The 26,699-nt window shown below is 42.3% G+C and overlaps 1 protein-coding gene across 6 annotated transcripts in view; it reads left to right on the top strand.

Moving 5' to 3' along the window:
* The window catches only part of LOC144500696 (V-type proton ATPase 116 kDa subunit a 1), an 83,359-nt gene that overhangs the window by 32,904 nt on the left and 23,756 nt on the right, over nucleotides 1-26,699 (top strand). For all 6 annotated transcript variants that reach the window (XM_078224023.1, XM_078224019.1, XM_078224024.1 and 3 more), the window contains exons 7-20: nucleotides 1,009-1,135; nucleotides 2,342-2,424; nucleotides 4,102-4,195; nucleotides 6,543-6,755; nucleotides 7,556-7,706; nucleotides 9,486-9,625; nucleotides 11,190-11,350; nucleotides 12,370-12,460; nucleotides 13,119-13,237; nucleotides 15,195-15,411; nucleotides 17,542-17,649; nucleotides 19,121-19,228; nucleotides 22,878-22,995; nucleotides 26,059-26,230. In XM_078224023.1, coding sequence (XP_078080149.1) covers nucleotides 1,009-1,135; nucleotides 2,342-2,424; nucleotides 4,102-4,195; nucleotides 6,543-6,755; nucleotides 7,556-7,706; nucleotides 9,486-9,625; nucleotides 11,190-11,350; nucleotides 12,370-12,460; nucleotides 13,119-13,237; nucleotides 15,195-15,411; nucleotides 17,542-17,649; nucleotides 19,121-19,228; nucleotides 22,878-22,995; nucleotides 26,059-26,230 — 1,902 coding nt within the window. The remainder of the gene's footprint in view (nucleotides 1-1,008; nucleotides 1,136-2,341; nucleotides 2,425-4,101; nucleotides 4,196-6,542; nucleotides 6,756-7,555; nucleotides 7,707-9,485; nucleotides 9,626-11,189; nucleotides 11,351-12,369; nucleotides 12,461-13,118; nucleotides 13,238-15,194; nucleotides 15,412-17,541; nucleotides 17,650-19,120; nucleotides 19,229-22,877; nucleotides 22,996-26,058; nucleotides 26,231-26,699) is intronic.

Here is a 26,699-nt window from a genome sequence, read left to right as displayed (position 1 = left end):
CGTGGGCATGGTGGTGGCTTCATGGAGTGGTGTGGGGTGGAGGCAGTAAAGTTAGCTTGCAGATAGTTGATTTAAAAGTAGGCTAATTTCTCATCCTATTTCCCCACATTTCTCAAGTTACTAATCTTTAGTTGCTTGGGAGACTTTGAATTGGGGAATTAGCGGCTTTTCTAATGCTTACAATGTCATAGAATGCCTACAGTGCTGAAAGAGGCCATTCAGCCCATCGAATCTGCACCGACCACAGTCCCACTCAGGCCCTTTCCCCGTAACCCCACACATTTACCAGGCTAATCCTGCGACTCTAAGGGCCAATTTAGCATGGCCAATCAATCTAACCCTACACATCTTTGGACTGAGAGGAAACCAAAGCACCCGGTGGAAACCCATGCAAATACGGGGAGAACATGTAAACTTGACAGAGGCAGTCGCCCAAGACCAGAATTGAACCTGGGTCCCTGATGCTGTGAAGCAGCAATGCTAACCACTGTGCCACCGTACCGCCCACTGTGTCAATAAATTGAGGCCTGAAATAGCTTGTTTTTTATCTGTTAAGTGTGGGTGAGTTGAGGATGCATGTATGTTTTGGGTGTGCATCACACATTCTTTTTGAAAACAGGGTGGCTGTTCTTTTTTTTAAGTATAATCAGTTTTTTTTAAATGGCATGTCTTTCCGGAAGACATAAGTACAGCGTGTTTAAAATTCACATCCTTGTTTTCCTTATTTAAGTACTTATACAGACTTTTTAAAATCAGATTTGTTCAAAATACAAACTAAACAATGCTAATTACATAAATTGGAAATATTGAAGTGTAATGGGAAAGTTTTCCCATCTCTATCCCTTTTTAAAAAAAAAACTTGATTTAAAAATTTTTTGTAACATAATACAAAGCAGTAGTTTGCTTGGCCAATCTTGCAATTTTTGACACACAATCCTGGACTGTATCTTGTATTTTGCCTATGTGTACATGCAGCTTTATAACAGTTCATGTACTTTTTACGTACAGCTTTGTGGCTGGAGTGATAAACCGAGAGAGGATCCCAACCTTTGAGCGGATGTTGTGGCGAGTGTGCAGAGGGAACGTCTTTCTACGGCAAGCTGAAATTGAAAATCCTCTGGAGGACCCTGTCGCTGTAAGTGCCCTTGGTGAAATTTTAATTTCCTAACTTAAGGTGCAAACCATTTTGCGGAAAAATGAGTAGCCCTGCTGTTCGTGACATTTAATTTTGTGGTAACACCCTTAATTGCATTAAATTGGAAATCAAGTCATTTGAGACTTTATGTATAATGAGCCAGTGTAAAACTATTGTAGGTACTTTCAGGAGTTGGAACTCTGGTGCTTGGTCTACAGAATGTTGGCAGCATCAACTGCTCTGGCAATTGCTGGTTCCAAGTAAGATTGGCACCTCTGTCCTGGGGATTGTAAATTACGATGCTATCATCTGACTGGGAGAGTACACCAATTGCACTATTCATAGCCAGCAATATAGCTGTGATGGTAATAAAATGGGCCATCCTCCTAGGTGCTACCCATGTCGTCTTGAGTTTAAGAGCAAAAAGTGACACTTGTATGGACTGTCAAGATTGTGGAATCTACAATCTGTTAGACTCAAGTGTTAGGTTGAATCAACCGATCCCATTTAATACACACCAAATGTGTAGTTGCTGCCATCTAACAGCAACCGCGCATTAAAGGACACCATGCTCAAGCTCTTGCCACAGGCTCCATGACGAGCATTCTTCTTGTTGGGGAGGACTGCTGGAGAGAAAACTGTCCGCAGGATATGACATTGACTCCCCCAAATCATGTGACTATCTGGATTTACGTTTGGGTGTTTTTGTCTTTTAAGTAAGCTAGTGAATCCCCAAGAAACATTAATCAAGCTGGAACCAAGGAGACTGTAGCAATGAATAAAGTTGTTGCTGATTATAATATTCTTTTAGATATTACAAACCATCAAGTTTTTGGCAGTGACTAAATGGTGGCACGCATGCTAAGGAATGAATGTAGCTTACTGTAAATGATACAACCCCATTGTATAAAATGAATTGGCTTTGATAGCCAGTATTTCTCTTGTTAATCACATTGTGATTTCTAGCAGTCCAGGATCGGTAAGAAACATGGCCTTGACAGCATTGTCCACACGTACAGGCTGCCGATATAAGTAATGCCTTAAAGTCTGAAAGACCAGAACTGGCGACTTTTCTGTTCACCCCTTCACGCTGCCAAGGGCTCAAAAAATGTAATTGCTTGCACATGGATCATAGCACAGTTTAAAAATTAAGTTTTTTTTTTGCATTCCTGGTAAAACAGATTCCACATTGTGTTCTCTCTTTAGGGAGGTCAGGTGGATAAGTCTGTCTTCATCATTTTCTTTCAAGGTGACCAGCTGAAAAACCGGGTGAAGAAAATTTGTGAAGGGTAAGATTTGATTATTTTTGATCAGTGTTTAGAATCCAATTCATTTCCATTGGCTGAACAGTAGACCCTTTATCCATCATAGTACGCTGAAATTGATGCCTGGAACTTAACTTTTTAAAACTGTTTTTTTGGGTACTTGTCTGAAGTTGTCCAATTTGAGATTTAAATCCCTTTATAGCTTTATTTCATTGCTTTTGGATTTTGAGTAAGAATGTAGTTCCCAAATGGGTATTCTAGTTTAGAAATAAAAAGAAACATTCAGCTGGAAGTCAGATCAAACCATAATTATGCAGAATATCCATTAGCAAAGAGAAGTTAGCATTTTGCTATTGTCGTTTCCAATACCTTGAACAATGCCAGGCGCTCTACTGGGTTGAATTCCTTTTTTGATTGTTCTGAGCTGTTTGGCACAACTGATTGGCTTGCTAGGCCATTTCAGAAGGTAGTTGAAAGTGAATCACATTTCACTGTGTCTGGAGTCACATCAGGAAAGAGGGGCAGATTTCCTTCCTTTTAAAAGGCATTAAGTGAACCAGATGGGCTTTTATGACACTCGTTGAGTTTTATGGTCACTATTATTGAGACTAACTTTGAACTATTTAATACATTTTAAATTAAATGTAAATTCCATCAGCTGCTGTGGTGGGATTTGATCATTTTAAAAGTTTATTTGTTAGTCACAAGTAAGGCTTACATTAACACTGCAATGAGCTTATTGTGAAATTCCCCTGGTCGCGTCACACTGGCGCTTGTTCGGGTCAATGCACCTAACCAGCACGTCTTTCAGACTGTGGGAGGAAACCGGAGCAGTGCTAACCTCTATCCCCAGAGCATTATCTTGGGCCTCCGGCTTACGAGTCCAGTGACACTATGGCTATGCCACCAACTCCCAGAAGAAACTGATCATGTACTTAGTAGATTTGATGGTATATTTCTGAAAATGGCAGATTTTTTAAGCTTTATTTTTGTTACTTTGAGTGACCTCGGAAGTAAAAATGTTTTTTTTGTAAATGCAGTTTGTGGTGTGTAAATGTTCCCTGATGTTAAATGTTTTGAGTTACCTCATTGAAAGTTTGGCTGTAGAGTTACAGTTACTCTCAGGTTTAGGACAAGCACTGGGAAAACATTGCAAATAATTTCACATTATTACAGTGGGATTTTAAACTCATGATAACCTTGTGCAAGTCTACTGAGACAGACAAAGAAACGTTTCTGATGTGATTTGCAGTTGTATGTCTTAATTTAATTAATAGCTTTGAACAAACTGCAAGGTAAATGTTGGGATTGTTTCGGTGGCTCAGCATTTCCAGAACTCTGTGCAGCCACTGTCAACTTGTTTTCAATGTGCACCAAATTGTTTTATCTTGGTGGCAGATTACTAACCTTCTACATTGGAGCTGTTCTCGATTATAGCTCGTACATCGTATAGTATTCAGTTTGCATGATGGAGTCCAGAGTGACAGGGCGTCTCCTTTTAGCGTTTACCTGATCGTCTGGAGCTGCGACTGGTCTGCAGTCTTTGTTGTAGTTGTAGTGATATCACTGACTAGTGCCTCTGTTTTTTTTAAATGAGATCATAAAACTGGATGTTTACATAATAGCAGGATCTACTTGAAATAAGATTGTTTACTCCGATTGTTCCTGCCAGCACTCTTAAAGAGAACCTTGTTCTTGCAGGTTCCGAGCCTCCCTGTATCCCTGCCCAGAAACTCCGAATGAGAGGAAGGAAATGTTAGCTGGTGTCAACACACGAATTGATGATCTTCAAATGGTATGGTGTTTGGCATGTCTTATTACTGTTTTTTTTATAAGTTTGTTTGTTTATTGGTGTCTGGCTGATTCCTGAGATGGCAGGTCTGTCATATAAGGAGAGACCAAGTCAGTTAGGATTATATTCACTGGACTTCAGAAGAGGGGATCCCATAGAAACATAAAATTCACACATGGTTAGACAGGGTAGATTCAGAAAGAATGTTCCCGATGGTGGGGGGAGTCCCAAACTAGGGGTCATAATTTGAGGATAAGGGGTAAACCTTTTAGAACTGAGGTGAGGAGAAATTTCTTCACCCAGAGGGTGATGAATGTGTGAAATTCACTGCCACAGAAAGTAGTTGAGGCCAAAACATTGTCTGATTTCAAGAAGAAATTGGATATAACCCTTGGGGCTAAAGGGATCTGGGGGGAAGGGGGATCAGGATACTGAATTCGATGATCAGCCATGATCAAAATGAGTGGCGGAGCAGGCTCAAAGGGCCGAATAGCCTACTCCTGCTTTTATTTTCTATGTTCCTATGTTACAAGTCAGCTTACATGAACACTGCAATGAGGTTACTGTGAAAATTCCCACACTGTTAAAGTACACTGGGGCTGAAGTTCGCATGGCCACTGCACCTAACCACGTCTTTTGGACAGTGGGAGGAAACTGGAGCATCCAGAGGAAACCCATGAAGACACGGGGAGAACGTGCAAACTCCACACAGAATCGAACCTGGGTCCCTGATGCTGTGAGGCAGCAGTGCTAACCACTGTGCCACCGTGCCGCCCTTCCTATTGAGCTATTTCTTGGAATGTTTAGAGGCATTTGAAGATATCAGTGCAAACATTATCTGGTTTACTTTTTAAGGTTAAATCTCCTCGGTTCTAAATTATGTATGAGCATAACTTTTCTACTGTGACATTTGCCATTTTGTGTTGTACAGGAACAGAATATTCGAACAAGGAGCAATGCTCATAACATTTCATCTTCCATTCATGCAATTCAAACTTCTGGCAACACTTTTGTGTGCTTTGGTATGATCACTCCATCAGCAGTTAATCTGTCGACCTTAGCTAATGTATTTCACAGATGATATTCCACCCTTACGACATAATCAACATTGCAATGTTTCCCAATTTAAAATGTTTCTTCAGTTTGCACAGCTGTGCATCCCCATCGTGCCACCTTACAACTCAGTCATATCATAGAATCCCACGGCGCAGAAGGATGCCATTCGGCCCATCGAGTCTGCACTGACGACTATCCCACCCAGGCCCTATCCTCGCAACCCCACATATTTACTCTGCTAATCCCCCTGACACTAAGGGACCATTTAGCATGGTTAATCAACCTAACCCGCACATCTTTGGACTGTGGGAAGAAATCGGAGCACCCAGGAGAAATCCACACAGACATGGGGAGAACGTGCAAACTCCACACAGACAGTCACCCAAGGCCGGAATCGAACTCGGGTCCCTGGTGCTGTGAGGCAGCAGTGCTAACCACTGTGCCACCGTACCTCGCCATTTAAATAATGAGTGTTGATTTAAAATCCAAGCTTCTTTTCGTTGGCCATGCAAATTATGATTTATTAGGGGGCTTGTGTCAACCAGTTAAAATTTTTAGCAGAACTGTGAGGCGAGCAAGAAAATTTTTGTCAAGTATGGGTCAGTATTTGTGGATGTGTTATTTTGCCTAGTCAGTAACACAGTAGTCTGTTTTCAAAAATCAGCTTGGAGTGGAGCATTAGAGATAATTGAGATGTAACTGCTGAGCTTTATTCCATTTTTCCTTCTCAGATGCATCTGGTTTAGGAACGTAGGAATTAGGAACAGGAGTAGGCAATTCATCCCTTTGAACCTGCTCTGCCACTTAACATGATCATGGCTGATCTTATCCTGGTCTCAACTCCACTTTCCTGCCTACTCCCCATAACCCTTTATCCTGCTTTTCATCAGAAACATATCCATCTCTCTCTTGAATCTGTTGATTATTCTGCCTCCACTGCAGTGAGTTGCACAGATTCACAACCCTCTAAGAGAAATAGTTTCTCCTCATCTCAGTTTTGAACCTACCTCCTCTCACGCTGTATTTATGACCTCTTGTTCTAGAATGTCTCACAAGGGAGAACATATGTTCAACCTTATCAATCCCCTTTAGGATTTTATCCCATCACCCCCCCCCCCCCCCCCCGATTCTTCTGAACTCCTTTATCTTTTGCTCCATTATCCTCATACCTACCATTTGGCTGAGCTGAGGTCTGCAACTCTGTGTGGGGCTAATTCGGGCCTATTATTCTGGTGCAAAGTATAAATTTGGTAAATGTAGAACTGTTTCATAAGATTGTCTTTTTTCTCTCCAGGTCTTAAATCAGACAGAGGATCATCGTCAGAGGGTTCTGCAGGCAGCTGCGAAGACGATTCGTGTATGGTTTATTAAAGTACGGAAAATGAAGGCCATCTATCATACTCTTAATCTCTGTAACATAGACGTCACACAGAAGTGTTTAATCGCTGAAGTCTGGTGTCCAGTTACTGACTTGGATTCAATTCAGTTTGCCCTCCGCAGGGGTACGGTAAGTCGCCATAATACTAATTCGAGTGAGCTCCTAAATTTGTAAGATATTTTAGATGAGGTGTCTGTGACTTGTACCTAGGCAGCACTCCTAGCGAGTGACCAAATGACAAATTATAATTGTAAATTCCATGAGAAAATAAACTCTGAACCATAAAAAGAAGCCATAGAAACCCTACAGTGCAGAAAGAGGCCATTTGGCCCATCGAGTCTGCACCGACCACAATCCCACCCAGGCCCTACCCCCACACCCCTCCATATTTACCCGCTAATCCCTCTAACCTACACATCTCAGGACACTAAGGGGCAACTTTAGCATGGCCAAACAACCTAACCCGCACATCTTTGGACTGTGGGAGGAAACCGGAGCACCCGGAGGAAACCCACGCAGATATGAGGAGAACGTGCAAACTCCATACAGACAGTGACCCAAGCTGGGAATCGAACCCAGGTCCCTGGAGCTGTGAAGCAGCAGTGCTAACCACTGTGCTACCGTGGCGCCCAAACTGTGGTTCTAAAAGAAGTGAAAAGATGAAAGAAGTTTAGAATTTTTTACCCTGATTATATTTCGAAGCTTGAGCATATTTGGAGTTCCATTTTCAGTAATGGACTTAATGGGCGTGAAGTGACATTTTCGGCTTCCTGCAAATATTTATGTTCAAACTTTTACGACTGAGTGCTGACAGCAACAATCCTGAAGGCAGTGAGCCACAATTCCCTGAGTAATTTAGTTTCACTTCATGTAAATGTATTTCGACAATTCCTTCTAAAGCCCATTACAAAGAAGTTTGTTTTGTTCAGGAACGCAGCGGATCCACAGTCCCATCCATCTTGAACAGGATGCAAACCAACCAGACTCCTCCAACTTACAACAAGACCAACAAATTTACTTACGGCTTTCAAAACATTGTGGATGCGTATGGAATTGGCACTTACAGGGAGATCAATCCCGGTAAGTAACTACAAGTACAGACATGATGCAACAGGTGATTTATTATGGAACATTATGTCTGAACTGAATGCATACTTTGGTTCTGTCTTCACGAGAGCATGTACAAATAACCTCCTAGAAATGTTCGGGAACCAAGGGTCTCATGGGAGGGTGGAATTAATGGAATCAGTATTAATAAGGAAATGGTGCTGGGGAGATTAATGGGGTTAAAGGCTGACAAATCACCAGGCCTGATGATCTACATCCAAGAGTATTGAAGAAAATGGCCCTGGAAATATTGGATGCATTGGTGGTTATCTTCCAAAATTCTATAGCTTCTAGAATGGTTCCTATAGATTGGAAGGTGGTAAATGTAACCTCACTATTTTAAAAAGGGCGACTTACAGACCAGTTAGCCTAACATCAATTGTGGGGAAGATGCTAGAGTCTATTCTAAAAGGTGTAATAGCAGAACAATTGGAAAGCATTAATGGGATTGGACAAAGCTAGCATGGGTTTATGAAAGCAAATCATGCTTAACAAATCTACAGGAGTTTTTTGAGTATATAATTAGTGAAATAGGTAAGGGAGAACCAGTGGATGGTGGTATATTTGGACTTTCAGAAGGCTTTTGATAAGGTACTTCATGAGAGGCATGTGGACAAAATTAAAGCACATGGGAAAGGGGGTAATGTATTGGCATGGATCAAGAATTGGTTAATGGGCGGGAAACAGAATGGGAATAAATGGGTCCAAGTGGCAGGCAGTGAATAGTGGGGTACCACGGATCAGTGCTTGGACCCCAACTGTTACGATATCTATACGTGACCTGGATGAGGGAACCAAATATAACATTTCTGAGCTTGGTAACGGCACAAAACTAGGCGGATTTGAGAGTTGAGGTGGATGCAAGGAGGCTTCAAGGTGATTTAGACGAGTGAGTGGAGAGAACACATGGCAAGTGCAATACAATGTGGCTAAATATGAAATTGTAGACTTTGGTGTGAAAAGCAGAAAGGAAGAGCATTATTTAAATGGTGATATGTTGGCAAGTGTGGATGTATAAGAAGGATCTGTGTGTCCTTGTACACCAGTCAATGAAAATGGAGAGGAAGCAAGCCATTAGGAAGGCAAATGGTATATTGGCCTTCATTGCAAGAGGGTTTGAGCTCAAGTAGGAATATCTTGAGTTATACAGGTCTTTGAGACCACACCTGGAGTGCAGTTTTGGTCTCCCAACCTAAGAAAGGATATATTTGCCATAGAGGGAGTGCAGCGGAGGTTCACTAGGCTGATACCAGGGCTGGTGGGACTGTCTAATGAGGAGAGATTAGTTCGACTGGCCCTGTATCCTCTTGAATTTAAAGGATGAGAGGAAATCTGATCGAAACGTATAAAATTCTAATGGGGCTGGACAGACTAGATGCAGGGTGGATGTTTTCCCTGGTTGGGGAATCGAGAAACAGGACACAGTCTCAGGAGGTGGGGTAGACCATTTAGGACTGAGATGAGAAGAAAATTCTTCAATCCAAGGGTAGTGGTCTTGTGGAATTCTCTACCACAGAAGGCTGTAGAGACCAAGCCACTGAATGTATTCAAGAAAGGATTTTTTTTTAGAATTTAATTGCATCATGGTGTATGGAAAGAAAACAAGGATATGACGTTGAGATGGAGGATCAGCCATGATCACATCGAATGGTGAAGCGGGCTGAATGGCCTACTGTGAGTTTCCAGGTTTGTCTTTCTGAAATTTTTAGCAAAACCTGTTCATTTTCTAAAGTGTTTTTTTTTCTTCCACAGCTCCATATACAATTATAACCTTCCCTTTCCTCTTCGCTGTTATGTTTGGGGATTTTGGCCATGGAGTCCTGATGACTGCACTTGCTATGTGGATGGTATTGAGAGAGAGCCGCATATTGTCCCAGAAAAGTGAAAACGAGGTGTGTTTTCTTTTATTAATGATGGCTAGTTCCAGATTTTAAAACTTTTGATTTGAGATTTTTTGTGTGGATTAGAAAATAACATTTTTTCATGTTAAATATTGCTTATAAGTACCCTGAGCTGTGTTTTCATATATTAGTTGAAGCTGTAAGCAGACCTTTTAAGGATTTCTATCATGTTAATCCCTAACATGTTTTGTTCAGCATCCTTTCTTCGGGAAGGGATTAAGAAAAAGCAGAACTGCTTAAAATAAATAACTTTTAAAGCAATTTTTTAGTATAATTTTAGTGAGGCTGATGTAAATAACCATTTGTCCAGAAGCTGATTTATTGGAGTGAAACAAGGAACTCAGACTCATTGAATTCATTTATTGAATTCATAATTCATCCTAAGTTCTGGAATTCTCCATAAAGGATTCTGATTCTTTGTTTAATTATCTTTAAAATACACTTCTTTTGATTCAGCTTTTTGTCATCTGTTCTAATATCTCCTTGCATTGAATTTTTTGATAACACTTCTGCGAAGCAGCTTAGTATGTCTTGTGTTAAAGGCACCATTAAAATCGAGATAATGTGCCTGCAAGCGTACTCTTTGGATTCTGTGATATTTAAATGGTTATTCTGGCTTTGTGCTGATTGCATATCTCTTCCTAACTTATTTATAGAATCCCTACATTGCAGAAGAAGGCCATTTGGCCCATCGAGTCTGCACCGACCACAATCCCACCCAGACCCTATCCCCACAACCCTGTGCATTTACCCTGCTAATCCCCCTGACGTTAAGGGGCAATTTTGCATGGCCAATCCACATAACCCGCACATCTTTGGACTGTGGGAGGAAACCGGAGCACCCGGAGGAAACCCGCGCAGACACAGGGAGAATGTGCAAACTCCACACAGTGACCCAAGCCGGGAATCGAACCTGGGTCCCTGGTGCTGTGAGGCAGCAATGCTAACCACTGTGCCACCGTGTCGCCCCAATCTATCTTGTTTGTCCATTTCTGGTTTCTAAATAGTCACAGAGACCTGGATTCTAATTGGTTGTTAAATTTTGCCATTTAAAGATCACAGCATTGCAGGACTGAAGGAGAGCAAAGCTGATAGGAATGCACAAGCAAGGTGTCACTGGGAGGAAAACCTGAGGCTGAATATGGCCTGCATAAAACATTACTTAATCATAGGCCCAGAAAGGAAAGCAAATGTTTAATCTTAGCGGTTACAGTATTCAACAATGTAGGGCAGGTGACATAGAACAGCTTTGGAACAGTTGTGTCGGACATGCCTTAAGTGCATGCCCCCTAGTATTGGCCATTTCAACTCTGGGGAAAAAGATTCTGACTGTCAACCCTACCTATGCCTCTCAGAACGCGAGTTTAGGAAGTCCACATTATGTAGAGGGCAGATAAGGTTTCATTTTGAGGATTTTAGTTTTAAAAACAGCTCAATCAAGTCCATTGAATCTTTAAGCCCAACAAGATTAAAGTTATTCAATGTTGTATATTGGGTACAGTTAGGTTATTGCAACTGTTTTTAACCCATTTTTAACTAGGCTTTGTTCTGATAGATTTTCAGCACGGTCTTCAGTGGCCGCTACATTATTTTGCTCATGGGCATTTTCTCTGTGTACACTGGACTTATATACAATGATTGCTTTGCAAAGACTCTCAACATGTTTGGCTCATCGTGGAGTGTTAGGCCAATGTTTCAACCAATGGGAAACTGGACGTGAGTATTGCAGAAGTATGATAACTTTGTGAATTTTTAAATCTTTGTAAGAATGCTTTGTGTTCCAAGATTGAGCATGTTCATGCTGGGAAATGTGACATAGGTTTCAAAAATCAATCTGCATTCAGGTCAGGTCTCACATGATTAGTTTATTATTTTCTAATGTCCTACGACACACGTGAAAAGAGTTGGTGCTGTAATTGTGCCAAATGAATGTGACACAACTAAGATGTGCTAAGCTTCAAATCTTTAGTTGTGAGATTAATAATATTTTTAATCATTTGATGGTTGTAAAGTCACCATTTTATTGTTCTTGGTGATCAATTCAAAAGTATCAGCTGAAGTCCCAGAGCAGATTACGTACCAGGGTGGCACAGTGGTTAGCACTGCTGCCTCACAGCGCCAGGGACCCGGGTTTAATTCCAGCCTCGGCTAACTGTGTGTAGTTTTTGCACATTGTCTGCGTAGGTTTCCTCCGGGTGCTCTGGTTTCCTCCCACAGTCCAAAGAAGTGCGGGTTAGATGGATTGGCCGTGCTAAATTGAACCTTAGTGTCAGGGGGATTAACAGGGTAAATACATGGGGTTACGGGGAGATGGCCTGGGTGGGATTGTGGTCGGTGCAGGCTCGATGGGCCAATTGGCCTCTTTCTGCACTGTAGAGATTCTATGATTCAGCTCACTTCATGTGTGACAGAAGTAAAGGAGTATTAAAATATCTTCAGAATGCAGAGCTTCTGCAGAAATTAAAGCAGCCCTGATCAGTGATTTTTTTTTAAAGAAGTAACACGTTGTGAGGAAGTCAATAATAATTAATTGACAGCCCTCATGACAAAACTGCAACAGTATTTCATTGACCCACAGCCCAGCATCCTGAGGTCTTAAAGTTTTTTTATTTTCCTTTTAGTTGTCATGAATACCCATTTCAGGAATTTTTAACACTCCCTAGGTTTAGCCTCGATTAAACCAGAAATTACAACAATGTTATTTTAGATTTAATAGTATTGTAATATTTTTGCAGAGATAAAATCCTTCAAGAAAATCTGAATCTTCAGCTAGACCCTGCTCATCCTAATGTCTTTAATGGACCCTATCCTTTTGGAATAGATCCTGTAAGTTAATTGTGTTTTCTTTTAAATTTCCATGGTTCGTAGAAAATTAAATTCAGCCTGGCATGTATTTTAACTGTTTACACTTTGAGTAACAGGGCTATAATCGTCAAATACCAACTTGCAATCTAAATTGTATCTTTTTAAATTTATTTTTTGATTTAACTGCCTAAATTTAAGTTTTATGTTTTTCATGTGAGCATAATAAATGGATGATGATTAGATTATAATCCCATTGACTAAGTTTTTCTCTTTCATCGTTCATGCTTTTTGAATGGAAGTACTGTCTTGATGGAGATCAGTTTGTGCACATCACTGTTTTGCAGTCTAAAGATCCTGAAAGCAAATGTTCCAGTAAATCGCAGTACATGTTTATGTAAACTTCAGTTCCAATCTGTAAATCACACAGAATACTTTAATGACTAAGAGCAGCTGGTTGATGTATAGCACCAAATGTATAGGGTGCCAAAACTAGATTAGAAGAAATATTTCCTGATGTTTGTTTCCACTCTTATTTCTGTAAATTATAGATTGATTGATGAGTGATAGTTTAAGGGGCTAGGTTAAAGAAAACTATTGGTTAATTATTTAGCTGTTAATATTCCATTACATTGTCTTGTCATCTCAATCAAAAGTTCCTTTACGATGTTTTTCTTCTTAGATATGGAATATTGCTACAAACAAACTTACGTTTCTCAACTCCTTCAAAATGAAGATGTCTGTGATATTGGGCGTCGTCCATATGGTCTTTGGAGTTTCTCTCAGCCTCCTGAACCATATGTGAGTTGTTGCCTTCAGCTGGGCTTGGATTCATAAAGTATGAAAAAGTCGCTGTGGTCGGCTGCCACGTGACGATCAACCCTGTTTGAGACCGATTTCCTGAAACTGAAATCTGGGGTGGAATTTTCTCCCAAAAAAAGGCAGTGTCAGGTTCTGACTGAGAACGGCCGTGTTTCCTTCCAGGAGCACAGCCGTGTTTTCTGACCAGGTCATCTGACATGGTCAAAAAAAAAAATTTGAGGGGCGTGGTTTGAGTTTCTGGCAGTGTAGCGTCTGATACAGCCGGCAAGGCTGGATCCACAGAGATGTGAAAATAAAAAACAACCTCTTGCCTTCCACGACGATCGAGGAACCCCCCCCGCTGCTCCCCACCCCACCAATGGAGGAGGATTACTCTAGACAGTGCACCATAGTGCATTCCCCTGGGAGTATAGTGCCAAGCAGCACTGCCGGGGGAAATGCCCAGCCTTGGCGCTCACCCTTTGGCCTCCAGGCACTTCTGCACCCCCAGTGTGGTCATTGTGACTGGTTTTCCTTTCTAAGAAGCAGTAGTGAATCTCGTTGGCGTGACGTCGCGCCGCTGTGGGGAGCATTCCACTGGGCCGGACACTACGGTGTAAAGTAATTAATTGTATTTAAAGTAATTTGAACCTTATGTCATCAGCGAGGAGCAGGGAGGATCTCAAAACCAGTTCTCGGTGGCGCAGTCCCACTGTGGCTCTCTTGTGAGATTTAGCAGCCATAATGGGATTTGCCGCCACAAGGAACATGCCTGCTAAACCTCACCCCGGTCTCTGTACAATGCTGCATTTTAAGCAATCTGAATGTTAAATAAATCTATATCTGCTGGTGAGTCACAATCTTTAGTAGTTACAACACTAATACTCCTGGGAGAGGGTCTTGGTGGGTGGGGGGGGCCCTTTACAAAATTTGAGATAGGGCTGGGAGAGGCACAGGTTCTTTAATTAAAACTCTTGTTGCCTCTGCTGTATTGTGCAACTAAGCTAGTTTAGGTCATCTGCAACAGAGAAGGCTAATTTTTTTCTTCAACTCTGGTCAAATCTGGACTTCAACTTCAGTCAAAGCCAAGACCTGACTTCAACTTTACCTTTACTGGTCATAAAATCTCTACAGTGTAGAAGGAGGACAGTCGGCCCATCAAGTTTGCACTGACCACAATCCCACCCAGGCCCTATTCCCATAACCCCACACATTTGCCCCGCTAATCCCCCTGACACTAGGGTCAATTTAGCATGGTCATTCCACTTAACCCGCACATCTTTGGACTGTGGGAGGAAACTGGAGCACCAGGAGGGAACCCGCACAGGAAGAATGTGCAAATTCCATACAGACAGTGACCCGAGGCTGGAATTAGTGTGAGGCAGCAGTGCTAACCACTGTACCATTGTGCCACCGTGCCATGCCCTAATATACTCAGGATGGTCTGTTCCTGTTGTCACATACACAAAAATTCTTTGTAACTCTATCAACGAGCACAGTGATAGCACTATTGCCTCACAGCAGGGACCCAGGTTCAATTCTGGCCCACGGTCACTGTCTGTGTGGAGTTTGCACGTTCTCCCCGTGTCTGCGAGGGTTTCCTCTGGGTGCACTGGTTTTCTCCCACACTCCAGGTTGGTTGATTGGCCATGTTAAATTGCCCTTTAGTGTCGGGGGATAGCAGGGTAAATAAGTGGCGTTATGGGAATAGGGTCTGAGTGGGATTGTGGTCGGTGCAGGCTTGATGGGTCAAAATGGCCTCCTTGTTAATTGGATTGAATCATAGAATCCCTACAGTGTTAATTTACCAGTGGTATTAAAGAAATTAATTTGTGGGTACATTGGGAGGGGCAAACAATTTATTGTGCACTTGATCTATTTTTGCAAGCAATTGGAAATCAATTGTGTGCTTAATTGTTGAATATTTCTAATGTCTCCTTTTCATCTTTATTTCTAGATATTTTAAAAAGCCACTGAACATCTATTTTAGCTTTATCCCCGAAATAATTTTTATGCTGTGTTTGTTCGGCTACCTTGTTATCCTCATCTTCTACAAGTGGTCCGCTTATGATGCTAGCACATCGAAAGATGCTCCCAGTCTTCTCATCCACTTCATCAATATGTTCCTATTCAGTTACAATGATAAAACCATGCAATATCTGTATAAGGGACAGGTACGTAATGGCTTGGAGATGTTGATTATAGATATAACTTGTATCTATAATCAATATAAGTTAAGAACATGTGCACTAAACAGTTATGTTTTGGCTACTTTTAAACTGCTCACTGCTATTCACTGAACACTTTGTAAATAATACTCAAGTGGTCTGTGGATGTCTCTGTTGTGTAGAACAGCAGATTGATATGTTTGCTCAAAGAGTTGAAAGAAAAATACAAATTTTATGTTCTGTTTCATCTCTCTCTCCTCTCCATTAAATCAACGCTAGTTCAAACTTTGCTGAACTTCAACATTTAGAAACATAGAAAAACTACAGCACAAAACAGGCCCTTCGGCCCCACAAGTTGTGCCGAACATATCCCTACCTTTTAGGCTGGCCTATAACCCTCCATCCTATTAAGTCCCATGTACTCATCCAGGAGTCTCTTAAAAGACCCTATTGAGTTTGCCTCCACCACCACTGACGGCAGCCGATTCCACTCGCCCCACCACCCTCTGTGTGAGAAACTTCCCCCTAACATTTCCCCTGTACCTACCCCCCCAGCACCCTAAACCTGTGTCCTCTCGTAGCAGCCATTTCCACCCTGGGAAAAAGCCTCAGAGTCCACCCGATCTATGCCTCTCAACATCTTATATACCTCTATTAGGTCTCCTCTCATCCTACGTCTCTCCAAGGAGAAAAGACTGAGCTCCCTCAGCCTATCCTCATAAGGCATGCCACTCAATCCAGGCAACATCCTTGTAAATCTCCTCTGCACCCTTTCAATCTTTTCCACATCCTTCCTGTAATGAGGCGACCAGAACTGAGCACAGTACTCCAAGTGGGGTCTGACGAGGGTCTTATATAGCTGCATCATTATCCCCAGACTCCTAAACTCAATCCCTCGATTGATAAAGACCAGCACACCATACGCCGCCTTAACCACCTCCTCCACCTGCGGGTCCGATTTTAGAGTCCTATGGACCCGGACCCCAAGGTCCTTCTGATCCTCTACAGTACTAAGAGTCTTTCCCTTTATATTGTACTCCTTCCTCCCATTTGACCTGCCAAAATGGACCACTACGCATTTTTCTGTGTTGAAGTCCATCTGTCACTTCTCCGTTCAGTCTTGCATCCTATCTATGTCCCTCTGTAACTTCTGACATCCCTCCAGACTATCCAAAACCCCACCAACCTTCGTGTCGTCGGCAAACTTACCAACCCATCCCTCCACTTCCTCATCCAGGTCATTTATGAAAATGACAAACAGCAAGGGTCCCAGAAGAGATCCCTGGGGCACACCACTGGTGACCGACCTCCATTTAGAAAAAGACCCATCTATAGCCACTCTCTGCCTCCTTTGGGCAAGCCAGTTCTGGATCCACAGGGCAGCAGTCCCTTGGATCCCATGCCCCCTCTCTTTTTCTAGAAGCCTTGCATGGGGGACCTTATTGAACGCCTTGCTAAAATCCATATAAACCACATCTACCACCTTCCCTTCGTCAATGTGTTTAGTCATATTTTCTAAGAACTCCACCAAGCTCGTAAGGCACGATCTGCCTTTGACAAAGCCATGCTGAGTATTCTTGAGCATACTAAACCTCTCTAAATGCTCATAAATCTTGTCCCTCAGGATCTTCTCCATCAGCTTACCAACCACTGAGGTTAGACTCACTGGTCGGTAATTTCCTGGGCTATCCCTATTCCCCTTCTTGAAAATAGGGACCACATCCGCAATCCTCCGGCACCTCCCCCATCTCCATTGACGACGCAAAGATCATCGCCAGAGGCTCTGCAATCTCTTCCCTCGCCTCCCACAGTAACCCGGGGTACATCCCATCCGGACCCAGCGACTTATCTATCTTGATGCCATTCAAAGATTCCAGCACAACCTCTTTGTTAAAGTCCACATACTCAATCTTTTCAGTCCACCGCAAGCCCACAGTACATCCACCCAGGTCCGTCTCCTCTGTGAAAACCGAGGCAAAATGCTCATTAAGCACCTCTGCCATTTCTACTGTTTCCGTACAGATTTTCCCGCCTTCACCTTTTATAGGCCCTATTCCTTCACGTCTCATCCTTTTACTCTTCACATATTTACTTTCACCAAACTGTAGTAATACATTAGGTTTTCTGTTTTCACAGCGAGGTCTGCAATCCTTCTTGGTGGTTGTGGCTCTGCTGTGTGTTCCATGTATGCTTGTGGTGAAACCACTGGTGCTGCGTCATCAGCATTTGAGGAGAAAGCATTTGGTAAGCACTTTCAAAATATATATTTGAATTCAAATATGAATCTTTACATGTAGCTTCCACGACTGGGGGTGGCAACTGTGTCATTCAGTGCAGTACTGCACCATCCATCCATCGCTAGGTAGCACATTTCCCTGGTCTTTATTGGTCCTTAATATTGCAGTTTATTTCCTGAGGGGGGGAAATATCTAACCGCTTCTTAAAATGTCAGCTTAGTCACAGTTAACACACTCTCCTCCGTTTTAAAGGTTTAAAGTTTATTTATTAGTGTCACAAGCAGGCTTACGTTAACACTGCAATGAAATTATTGTGAAAATCCCCTAGTCGCCGTACTCCGGCGCCTGTTCGGGTACTGAGGGAGAATTTAGCATGGCCAATGCACCTAACCAGCACGCCTTTCGGACTGTGGGAGAAAACCAGAGGAAACCCACCCAGATGGGGAGAACGTGCAGACTCTGCACGACAGTGACCCAAGCCGGGAATTGAACCTGGGTCCCTGGCACTGAGGCAGCAGTGCTAACCACTGTGCCACCATGTTGTTCTGAGTTTGAATTCAACCAGGGCTGATGAACGGAAGACTTTTTATTGTTGGCTGTAATTCTCCTTTAGTAAGTTACTGTGGTCCGCCACAAACCTGTTAATAGTCGGTATAGATGCACAGTCCAAAATGTCCTTAATTGAGCATTAATTGGCAATCTCTGTTTCAACGAGTAAAGTTGTAAAGGCACTTTTTGAAAAAATTGGTTGGATGCACTGGAGAAAGTATTACTTTGCCAAGTGGTTGAGTACTTATGGACAGATTTCAAGTGTTTTATTTTTAGTGCTAAAATCCCTCACCTTGAGCATAAAAACAATGTAGGATTATTGTGGATATTTTGTGAAGTTCTATTTGAGCACAGTCCTCTGCATTGAATTCTGCGATAATTCAGTTCTTTTTTGTTTTGTGTAACTTAAATGTTTTGCCAAATATTTTGTGCATTAAGGTTGAGGGAAGTTGATGCTTGATGGTGGAGCACTTTCCCAATAAGAGGAAGTTTGACAGTGGGATTGAAAAGTAAAAGTTAAAATTTATTTATTCGTCGCAAGTAAGGCTTATATTAACACTGCAATGAAGTTACTGTGAAATTCCCCTAGTCGCCACAGTCTGGCGCCTGTTCAGGTCAATGCACCTAAGCAGCGCGTCTTTCAAAACATGGGAGGAAACCGGAGCACCCGGAGGAAACCCACGCAGACACGGGGAGAACGTGCAGACTCCACGCAGACAGTGACCCAATCCGGGAATCGAACCCGGGTCCCTGGCACTGTGAAGCAGCAGTTCTAGCATCTGTGCTGCCCGGAGGTAGATATGAAGAAAATTGGTTGTGAACTGGCTATTTTAAATAAAAGAAAAATACATAGTGCATTGTAACCACAAAGCCTTATCTGTCTTTAACCTTTGCCACATTTCACACTGTGTTGTCTTGCCATTTCCTAGGGGACACACAACTTTGGTGGAATAAGAGTTGGGAATGGACCAACTGAGGAGGACGCTGAGATAATACAACATGACCAGCTTGATACCCATTCAGAAGATGGGGAAGAAGTAAGTGTGACACAATGCATTAACTATAACTTGCTTTGTTCATGGGTGTTTGGGTTTCTTTATTGAGCAGCAGCTATGAGGGTGTTGGTCTTTTTCCTTGTTATTCCTGTAGCTTGTAGTTTGAAGGAAGTGTGAAAAGGCATTCATACGGAATTATCCAAAAGTTGAAGATGGGCAGGAACATCAAGTTTTATCTTGCTGAATGCAATTTGTTATTTGAGGTTTTTTTAAAAACATTGTTATGGTGATCCTGTTCTCCATTTTGCCTCCTCTTGGTGAGTTTAATAATCCATGGGCTTCTGGGCAAAATAGCAGAATAGCAGTGGATATGGTATATTTAGATTTTCAGAAAGTGTTTGGTAAGGTCCCACACAAAGTTACAGTACATGGGATTGAGGGTAATGGACTGGTTACTGGACAGAAAACAGTAGGATTAAATGAGTCATTTTTGGTAGGTTGTGAGTCCTGGGGTACTGCAAGGCTCAGTGTTTGGTGTGCCAGTTATTCACAATCTCTAGCAATGATTTGGATGCGGCGATTAAATGTAATATTTCAAAGTTTGTAGGTGACACAAAAGTGGTGGAAGTAAAATGTGAGGAGGATGCAGATGCTTCAAGGAGAATTGGAGAGGCTAAGTGTGCAAAATTTGGAATACAATGTGGAAAAATGAGGGTTATCCACTTTGGTAGGAAAAACAATATTTCGTAAAAGACAAGAGGCTAAGAAGTGTCTAAAGGAACTTGATTATATAGCATGCAATTAGGAAGGCAAATGGTATGATGGACTTTATTACAAGAGAATTTGAGTAGAGGAATAAAGATGTTTTACTACAATTATGTGGAGTCTTGATGAAATTGCACCTGGAGTAGTTTTGTCGTTTTGGTCTCATCGAAGGAAAGCTATACTTGTAATAGAGGGAGTGCAGTGAAGGTTCACTAAATTAAATTCCTGGGACGGAGGGATTGTTCTATGAGAATAGATTAAATGGACTGGTCCTTTATGCTCTGGAGTTGAAAAGAATGAGGTGATTTCATTCAAACAAAACAATTCTTACAGGGCTCGACAGGGTAGGTGCAGGAGGATGTTTCCTTTGGCTGGGGAATTAAGAACCAAAGGGGACATCATCAGAATAAGGGGCAGGTCATTTAGGCTGAAAGGATGACTTCACTGATTTTGATTTGATTTGTTATTGTCATGTACAACATGTATTAGTATACAGTTGAAAGTATTGTTTCTTGTGCGCTATACAGACAAAGCACACCGTTCATAGATGTTAGTCATAGCTAGGGTATAGAGAAAGATCAACTTAATGCAAGGTAAGTCCATTCAAAAGTCTGATGGTAGCAGGGAAGAAGCTGGTCTTGACTTGGTTGGTACGTGACCTCAGACTTTTGTATCTTTTTCCCGACGGAAGAAGGTGGACGAGAGAATGTCCGGGCTGCGTGGGGTCCTTGATTATGCTGGCTGCTTTGCCGAGGCAGCGGGAAGTGTAGACAGAGTCAACGGATGAGAGGCTGGTTTGCGTGATGGACTGGGTTACATTCATGACCTTTTGTAGTTTCTTGCGGTCTTGGGCAGAGCAGGAGCCATACCAAGCTGTGATGCAGCTTGCCTATCCTTACTGTATGGTCTGTGGGTTGGGAAGTTCAGGATCCAGTCGCAGAGGGAGGAGCTAAGGCCCAGGCCATGGAGTTTGGAGATGGGTTTTGTAGGAATAATGGTGTTGAAGGGTGAGGATGGATAATCTTTAGAATTCATTGCCCCAGAAGCCTGTGGAGGGTCAGTTATTGAGTATGTTCCAGTTGAAATCGATAAATTTCTACAAATTAAAACCATCAAGCGATAATGGGGACAGTGCAGTGAAGTAGAAGATCAGCCATAAGGTGTGCAGGGTAGGTTGATTAACCATGATAGATTGCCCATTCATGTCAGGGATTAGCAGGGTAAATGCATAGGGTTACTCGGATAGGGCCTGGTGGGATTGTTGCAGGCTCGATGGGCCGAATGGCCTCCTTCCGCACTGTAGGGATTCTATGATCACATTGAACAACGGAGCAGGTTCAAAGGACTCAATGGCCTCCTCCTATATTTTATGTTCTCAGTGAGGAGTGGTATTGATCTGTCTCGCATGTTGAGTATTCCTTTAGTTAAAGCCTCACAAACCCCTGCAGAGTTGTTACCTGGAGCTAGGATGTTGCTGCATCTGTTCATGGCATGTTATGTGAATCGTAACTGTTATAAATCAAGATGCAGACTATTTAAGTGATGGCTGAAATACGTTGTGAACAATATGGATTGTTCTTGAATAACAATATTTATTTGTATATTTTCAAATTCTAGTGCTTTTTTTAGCATGCTTAATTAAGTAGGTTTCGAGAATACAAGATTTGTAACCTCACTCTGCTGTAAAAACCTACCTTTAGGCTTTATAACTAAATGTAACTACAATGAACCTCTTGCTCTTTTGGATTTTTTATCTATTCAAGGTCCGATATCACAAGTGGAATTTAGTAATTGAAAGAAAATCTTTAGGTTAACATTTTGTTTGTAATCGGTAAACCTCCCCTTTTAATTTCAGCATCAACTTTTTTGTTTGAAAAAGACCTGAAACTTTTGACCTGATACAGGCACTAAACAAATGTTTTTTTAGTAAATCCCTGAGTGCTGTGTGAGAGAATTATTTTTTGCTGATTTTCAATAAAGAGATGTGCTTTTTACATATATTTGCATGCATCTTAATATCTACTAACTATGCGTTCATGTTCTCATTGCATTTAACTACACTAAATATGTAACTTTTTTTGCAAGCCCACTGTGGAAGACTTGGTAAGGCTGTGCTTATTGCCTGTTTGTGTCTGCTAAGGCACTTTTTATTTCATTATCCATTTACATAGCATATGTTCATTAACTTTTTAATTAGACAAATTTGTTGGCATTTGATGTATATAGAATGTCACTCAAAAGGAATTCTGAATTTCAACACTAAGATTTCATGTTGTAAAGGTGATTTAGGAACTTGATCATACTTCACTGCTGGTATAATAGATACAAGATAAGCTAAGGTTGTAAGTTTTTATTTTACTTTCCCTGCGTCTCTTTAGGAATGTCACAATCCCGCCCCTTTGAATTTATAATTTGGGGTTTTTTTTCTCCAAGACAAGGCCATAGAGGTGGTTAAGTTGGTCATCATGCTTTCTTGCACTCCAGGATCATGTTTGAATCCAACCCACACCTTCTCGTGATTATAATAATCATGATCAAGTTGGCTTTGGGCAGTCTCAGCACACTTTCAAATGGGTGTGGGTCCACAGCACAAAATCCTGCATAAATGGTCAACTTGATACAGACGAGACGAAGATCGCTGATGTAAAAGCATATGGTATAAGTACGGTGGGGGTGTTTTTCTGAGGTTGGGGTTGAATCACGTTGGGCATTTTAGAAGTAATTTAACTTCCCTAAAATAGAAATTATCAAGGCATTTCATTTTCATCACTTATGTTCCAGTTTTTCAGGATTAAACTATAAATGTATCATTTTGGATATTTTATATGCTTTCCAAGTTCCAATAATACTTTTTTCTAGTAAATACAGTTTTATGTCCTATATTATTTTACATTGACACCTCCTTTCTTTAATCTCTTGCTTACAGTTTAATTTTGGTGATGTTGCTGTACATCAGGCCATCCATACTATTGAGTACTGCTTGGGATGTGTTTCTAACACGGCTTCCTACTTGCGATTGTGGGCGCTGAGTCTGGCCCATGCACGTAAGTACAGCATAGATGCACATTTATCATGAGTGCTTCCTATATGACTAATAATCTTGTCTTATTCATAGATAAGACAAATGGTGTTTATGTATGTCCCAAGCTCTTGGTACATGGCCCAAAACCATCGGTGCAAAGACTTCCAAGTTAAAACCTTAGTCATAGTTGAAATGTTTACCAAGTTTTTCAAGATCTGTTTTAATCCATTTTGTGGCACACCCAACAGTTCAGGGTTCTTTCTTACTGAGATGTTAATCAATGTTATCCACTTGTATCCTGGAGTGGCCTTGAACCGCTGACGTTCTGACTGAGGTGAGAGTGTTGACTGTGACTAAGTTGACATTTTAAGAAGCAGATGGATATTCCCCCCCTCAGGAAATAAACTGTAATATTAAGGATCAATTGTGGAAAATGTGCTACCTAGTGATGGAGCTGAATTTTCATATTAATTCAATTTTGCCATTGCCAGTACTGAATTTTGTAAATTAAATAAACATTATTTCCCAAGATCATGAAGAAAGTGATATTTGTGAGAAAAGTGAGTTGGAGATGATTTCAGATTAATGGATGTCAACAGTTGGTTTCAACAGAATAATTGCCACTTGCAAAGGTGTTCTTCCATTCAGAAGACAAACTGTTCTTGTAAGGGCAAATGCCCCTGCGAATGTGCAAAAGTAGCTCGGCTAGAATGGCGATATTTGCATTTTTTAAAAAAAGTAGTCACCTGTGCCAAACATATTGGCCAGGATTCTCCCAAAAAAATTCTAAGTGCCGAATTTGTGTAGAAGCTGGAATAACTCCTGCTGGTTTTTTTCAGCGGAATTTTCAAAATGAATCTCCCACACTCTGAACACTGCAGAATGCCCGAGCGAGATTCACGCTGAAAATCTGGAGGCGGCCTATCCCCGCTGGAGAGGCCGGCAGCATAGCGCTAAGCAGGCCACTGCGCCTACGCCGATCTGTCAGCGCAGAGATTGGCACATGCACAATAGCCCCACACTGCCGGCCTCCCAGTCACTGGCAAGCATAGCAACCCTCCATCGCTGGGCTCCCGCATGTCTCCCGGCAGCTCCAATCAGCCCCTTCCCTTCCTCTGCCACTGATCCCAGGTGTGGAGTGCCAGCGGGATATCTCTTCCCCACCCCTCCTCCCCCTCTGGCCCACCCCCTTGACACTACCTGATGCCTGCTGGACAGTGCCAAGGTGTCTGTTGGGCAGTGCCAATGTGCCAGGTGGGTACTGCCAGGCTGGCAATACCCAGGAGGCATCCCATACCCCTGACCTCCTGGGGGGCGGGGGGCCTCCATGGCCTTCCTTCACTCCAGCGGGGTCGGACTGCCAGCTCCCCAATAGTGGGGAGCTGTTGTAAATTCAGCCGGAGTGAACCACTCCTGGCGGGGGAGAGAGGCTAGCGGGCCCGGGAACTCCAAGTCCCCGGGCCCGCTAATGATATCGAAATCAGCATTATAATATTTAAATCAGCTCCGCGTGGAGCTGACAACACTGGAATCCTGGGGACCTGGAGACGCGCAAAGGCCATGGTGCCCAGGAGGAGCCCGCTAACCAGCCTCCACTGATGTCTCCCGGCCCGCTGCACTGCTAGAGCAGCACAGCGGGCTGGGAGGGTCATCCCCATTCTATCCTAACCATGAGCTTGTGCAATGCCACCAATTTGGATTTCAGACAGAATGGACTATGTTGTAGCTCAGTTTCCTGTTCAGATTGGCTTTTCCCAGGGAGGGAGAGAGTCCCAACATTCACTGGCCAATGTGCCATTCGGCTGAGTAGAATATCTGGTCTCCCCGTTTTGTGTACATTTCATTTGTCGAATGCTATATGAGAGAGATGCAATTGCCTGTGCCAACTCTCTTGACCTAACTTCAGACTAATGCTTTGCATTTTGTTCAGCCTGAATATTTGTACCAGTGAATAGATTGGAAAATGCAGTCAGCAGTAATTTAAGTCAGGTGCTATTTCAAGCAAAGCAGGTATAAGTATTGTCCTGACTTGAAACCCTAGATAAGTAGTGCATTTAATCTGTTTGTCCTCTGAATGTGAAGGACAAATGTGCCAGTAGGTAAATGACCCTGTTACTGTGCAAAAATAGGTGGGCTAAAATGTGAGCATTTGAATTTATTTTTAAGTAGTCACTCGTGCCAAACATACATCTTAATCATAGGAAAACATCCTAGGGGGTTACCATTGAACAGAAACTGAACTAGACTAACCACATAAATATTGTGGCTCCCAGAGCAGGTCAAAGGCTAGGGAGCGTGCAGCGAGTAACTTCCCTCCTGACTCCCCAAAGTCTGACCACCATCTACAAGGCACAAATCAGGAGTATAATTGAACACTGTCCACTTGCCTGGATCTGTGCAGCTCCAACAACACTGGAAGCTTTACACCATCCAGGACAAAGCAGCCTGCTTGATTGCTACCCCTTCCACAAACATTCAGCTGCTCCACCACAGTGACAGTGGTGTGTATCATCTGCAAGATGCACAGCAGGAACTCACCAAGGTTCCTTGGGTAGTACCTTCCAATCCCACGATCGCTACCATCTAGAAGACCAAGAGCAGCAGATATCTGGGAACACCACCACTTGGAGGTTCCCCTCCAAGCCGCACATCATCTTGACTTGGAAATGTATTGCTGTTCCTTCACTGTCAGTGGTTCAAAATCCTGGAATTCCCTCCCTAACAGTACTGTGGATGTACCTACAACTCGGGGACTGCAGCGGTTCAAGAAGGCAGCCCACCATTACCTTCAGAGCCACTAGGGATAGGAATCAATGCTGGTCTAGCCAGTGACGCCCACATCCCATAGATTAATTAAAAAAAACTTTTCTGCTTGTCTATTGAATGGTTTAAAGTTTAACTTTAAATTCAAATTTGAGATTTTAGCTAAAACCATGCAAAATAAATCTCCACATCTGTTTTTTCCAAGGTCCCCACTTTAAAAATGTTCAATAGTTTTGCAGCTGTTTGGCTAGCCTACTGATTTTTACCTCCTGTATCTCTATGAAATTGATGAATTTAAATAATGTCATTTCCCCCGTTTCAGAGCTCTCTGAAGTGCTGTGGACCATGGTTATGCACCTTGGACTATCAGTAAACAGCTTTGGTGGATCTTTTCTCCTCTTCTTCATATTTGCTGCCTTTGCAGTGCTGACGATTGCAATTCTACTCATCATGGAAGGCCTTTCTGCATTTCTGCATGCTCTTCGGTTGCACTGGTAAGAAAAGAGCTTAATTTCCAATATTTGCTCCATCTGATGGGAGTTGTTATATTTAATGAAGCTTTTTTAAAAAAAAAAGTTCTTCAACTCTGTTGCTGATTGTCCAGATGCATGACATGGTGTGACCTTGAAATGTGCACATCACACAGGTTCTGGGTTCAGCCCTTAGTTTGTGCTGTACAATATCTTGGGTGGGGCAGTTGGAGATGTTATTTTTGGGTCATTGTCCCGCGGCTAGAGAAGAAAACAAACCAGCTAGAAATGGCATTGCTCTCAACAAAGCAAGTTCCATTCATACAGTGCATTTTGATGTAAAAATGTGGGTGCACTTAACCCAAAATAGCTGATCTGTGATGCGTTATTCCAGGTAAAAATCCATATGTATTTTGAAGACTGAATCCTGCTTGGTTCAGTTGCCCCAAACTTAACCACGTTGGTGCTGACATTGTGGTTTCACTGGTAAATG

Source organism: Mustelus asterias, chromosome 11 (assembly GCF_964213995.1).
Source record: "Mustelus asterias chromosome 11, sMusAst1.hap1.1, whole genome shotgun sequence".
In the NCBI taxonomy this organism is placed as follows: domain Eukaryota; kingdom Metazoa; phylum Chordata; class Chondrichthyes; order Carcharhiniformes; family Triakidae; genus Mustelus; species Mustelus asterias.
The sequence above is the reverse complement of the archived record's forward strand: the minus strand, read 5'-3'. Positions and strand labels throughout refer to the sequence as shown.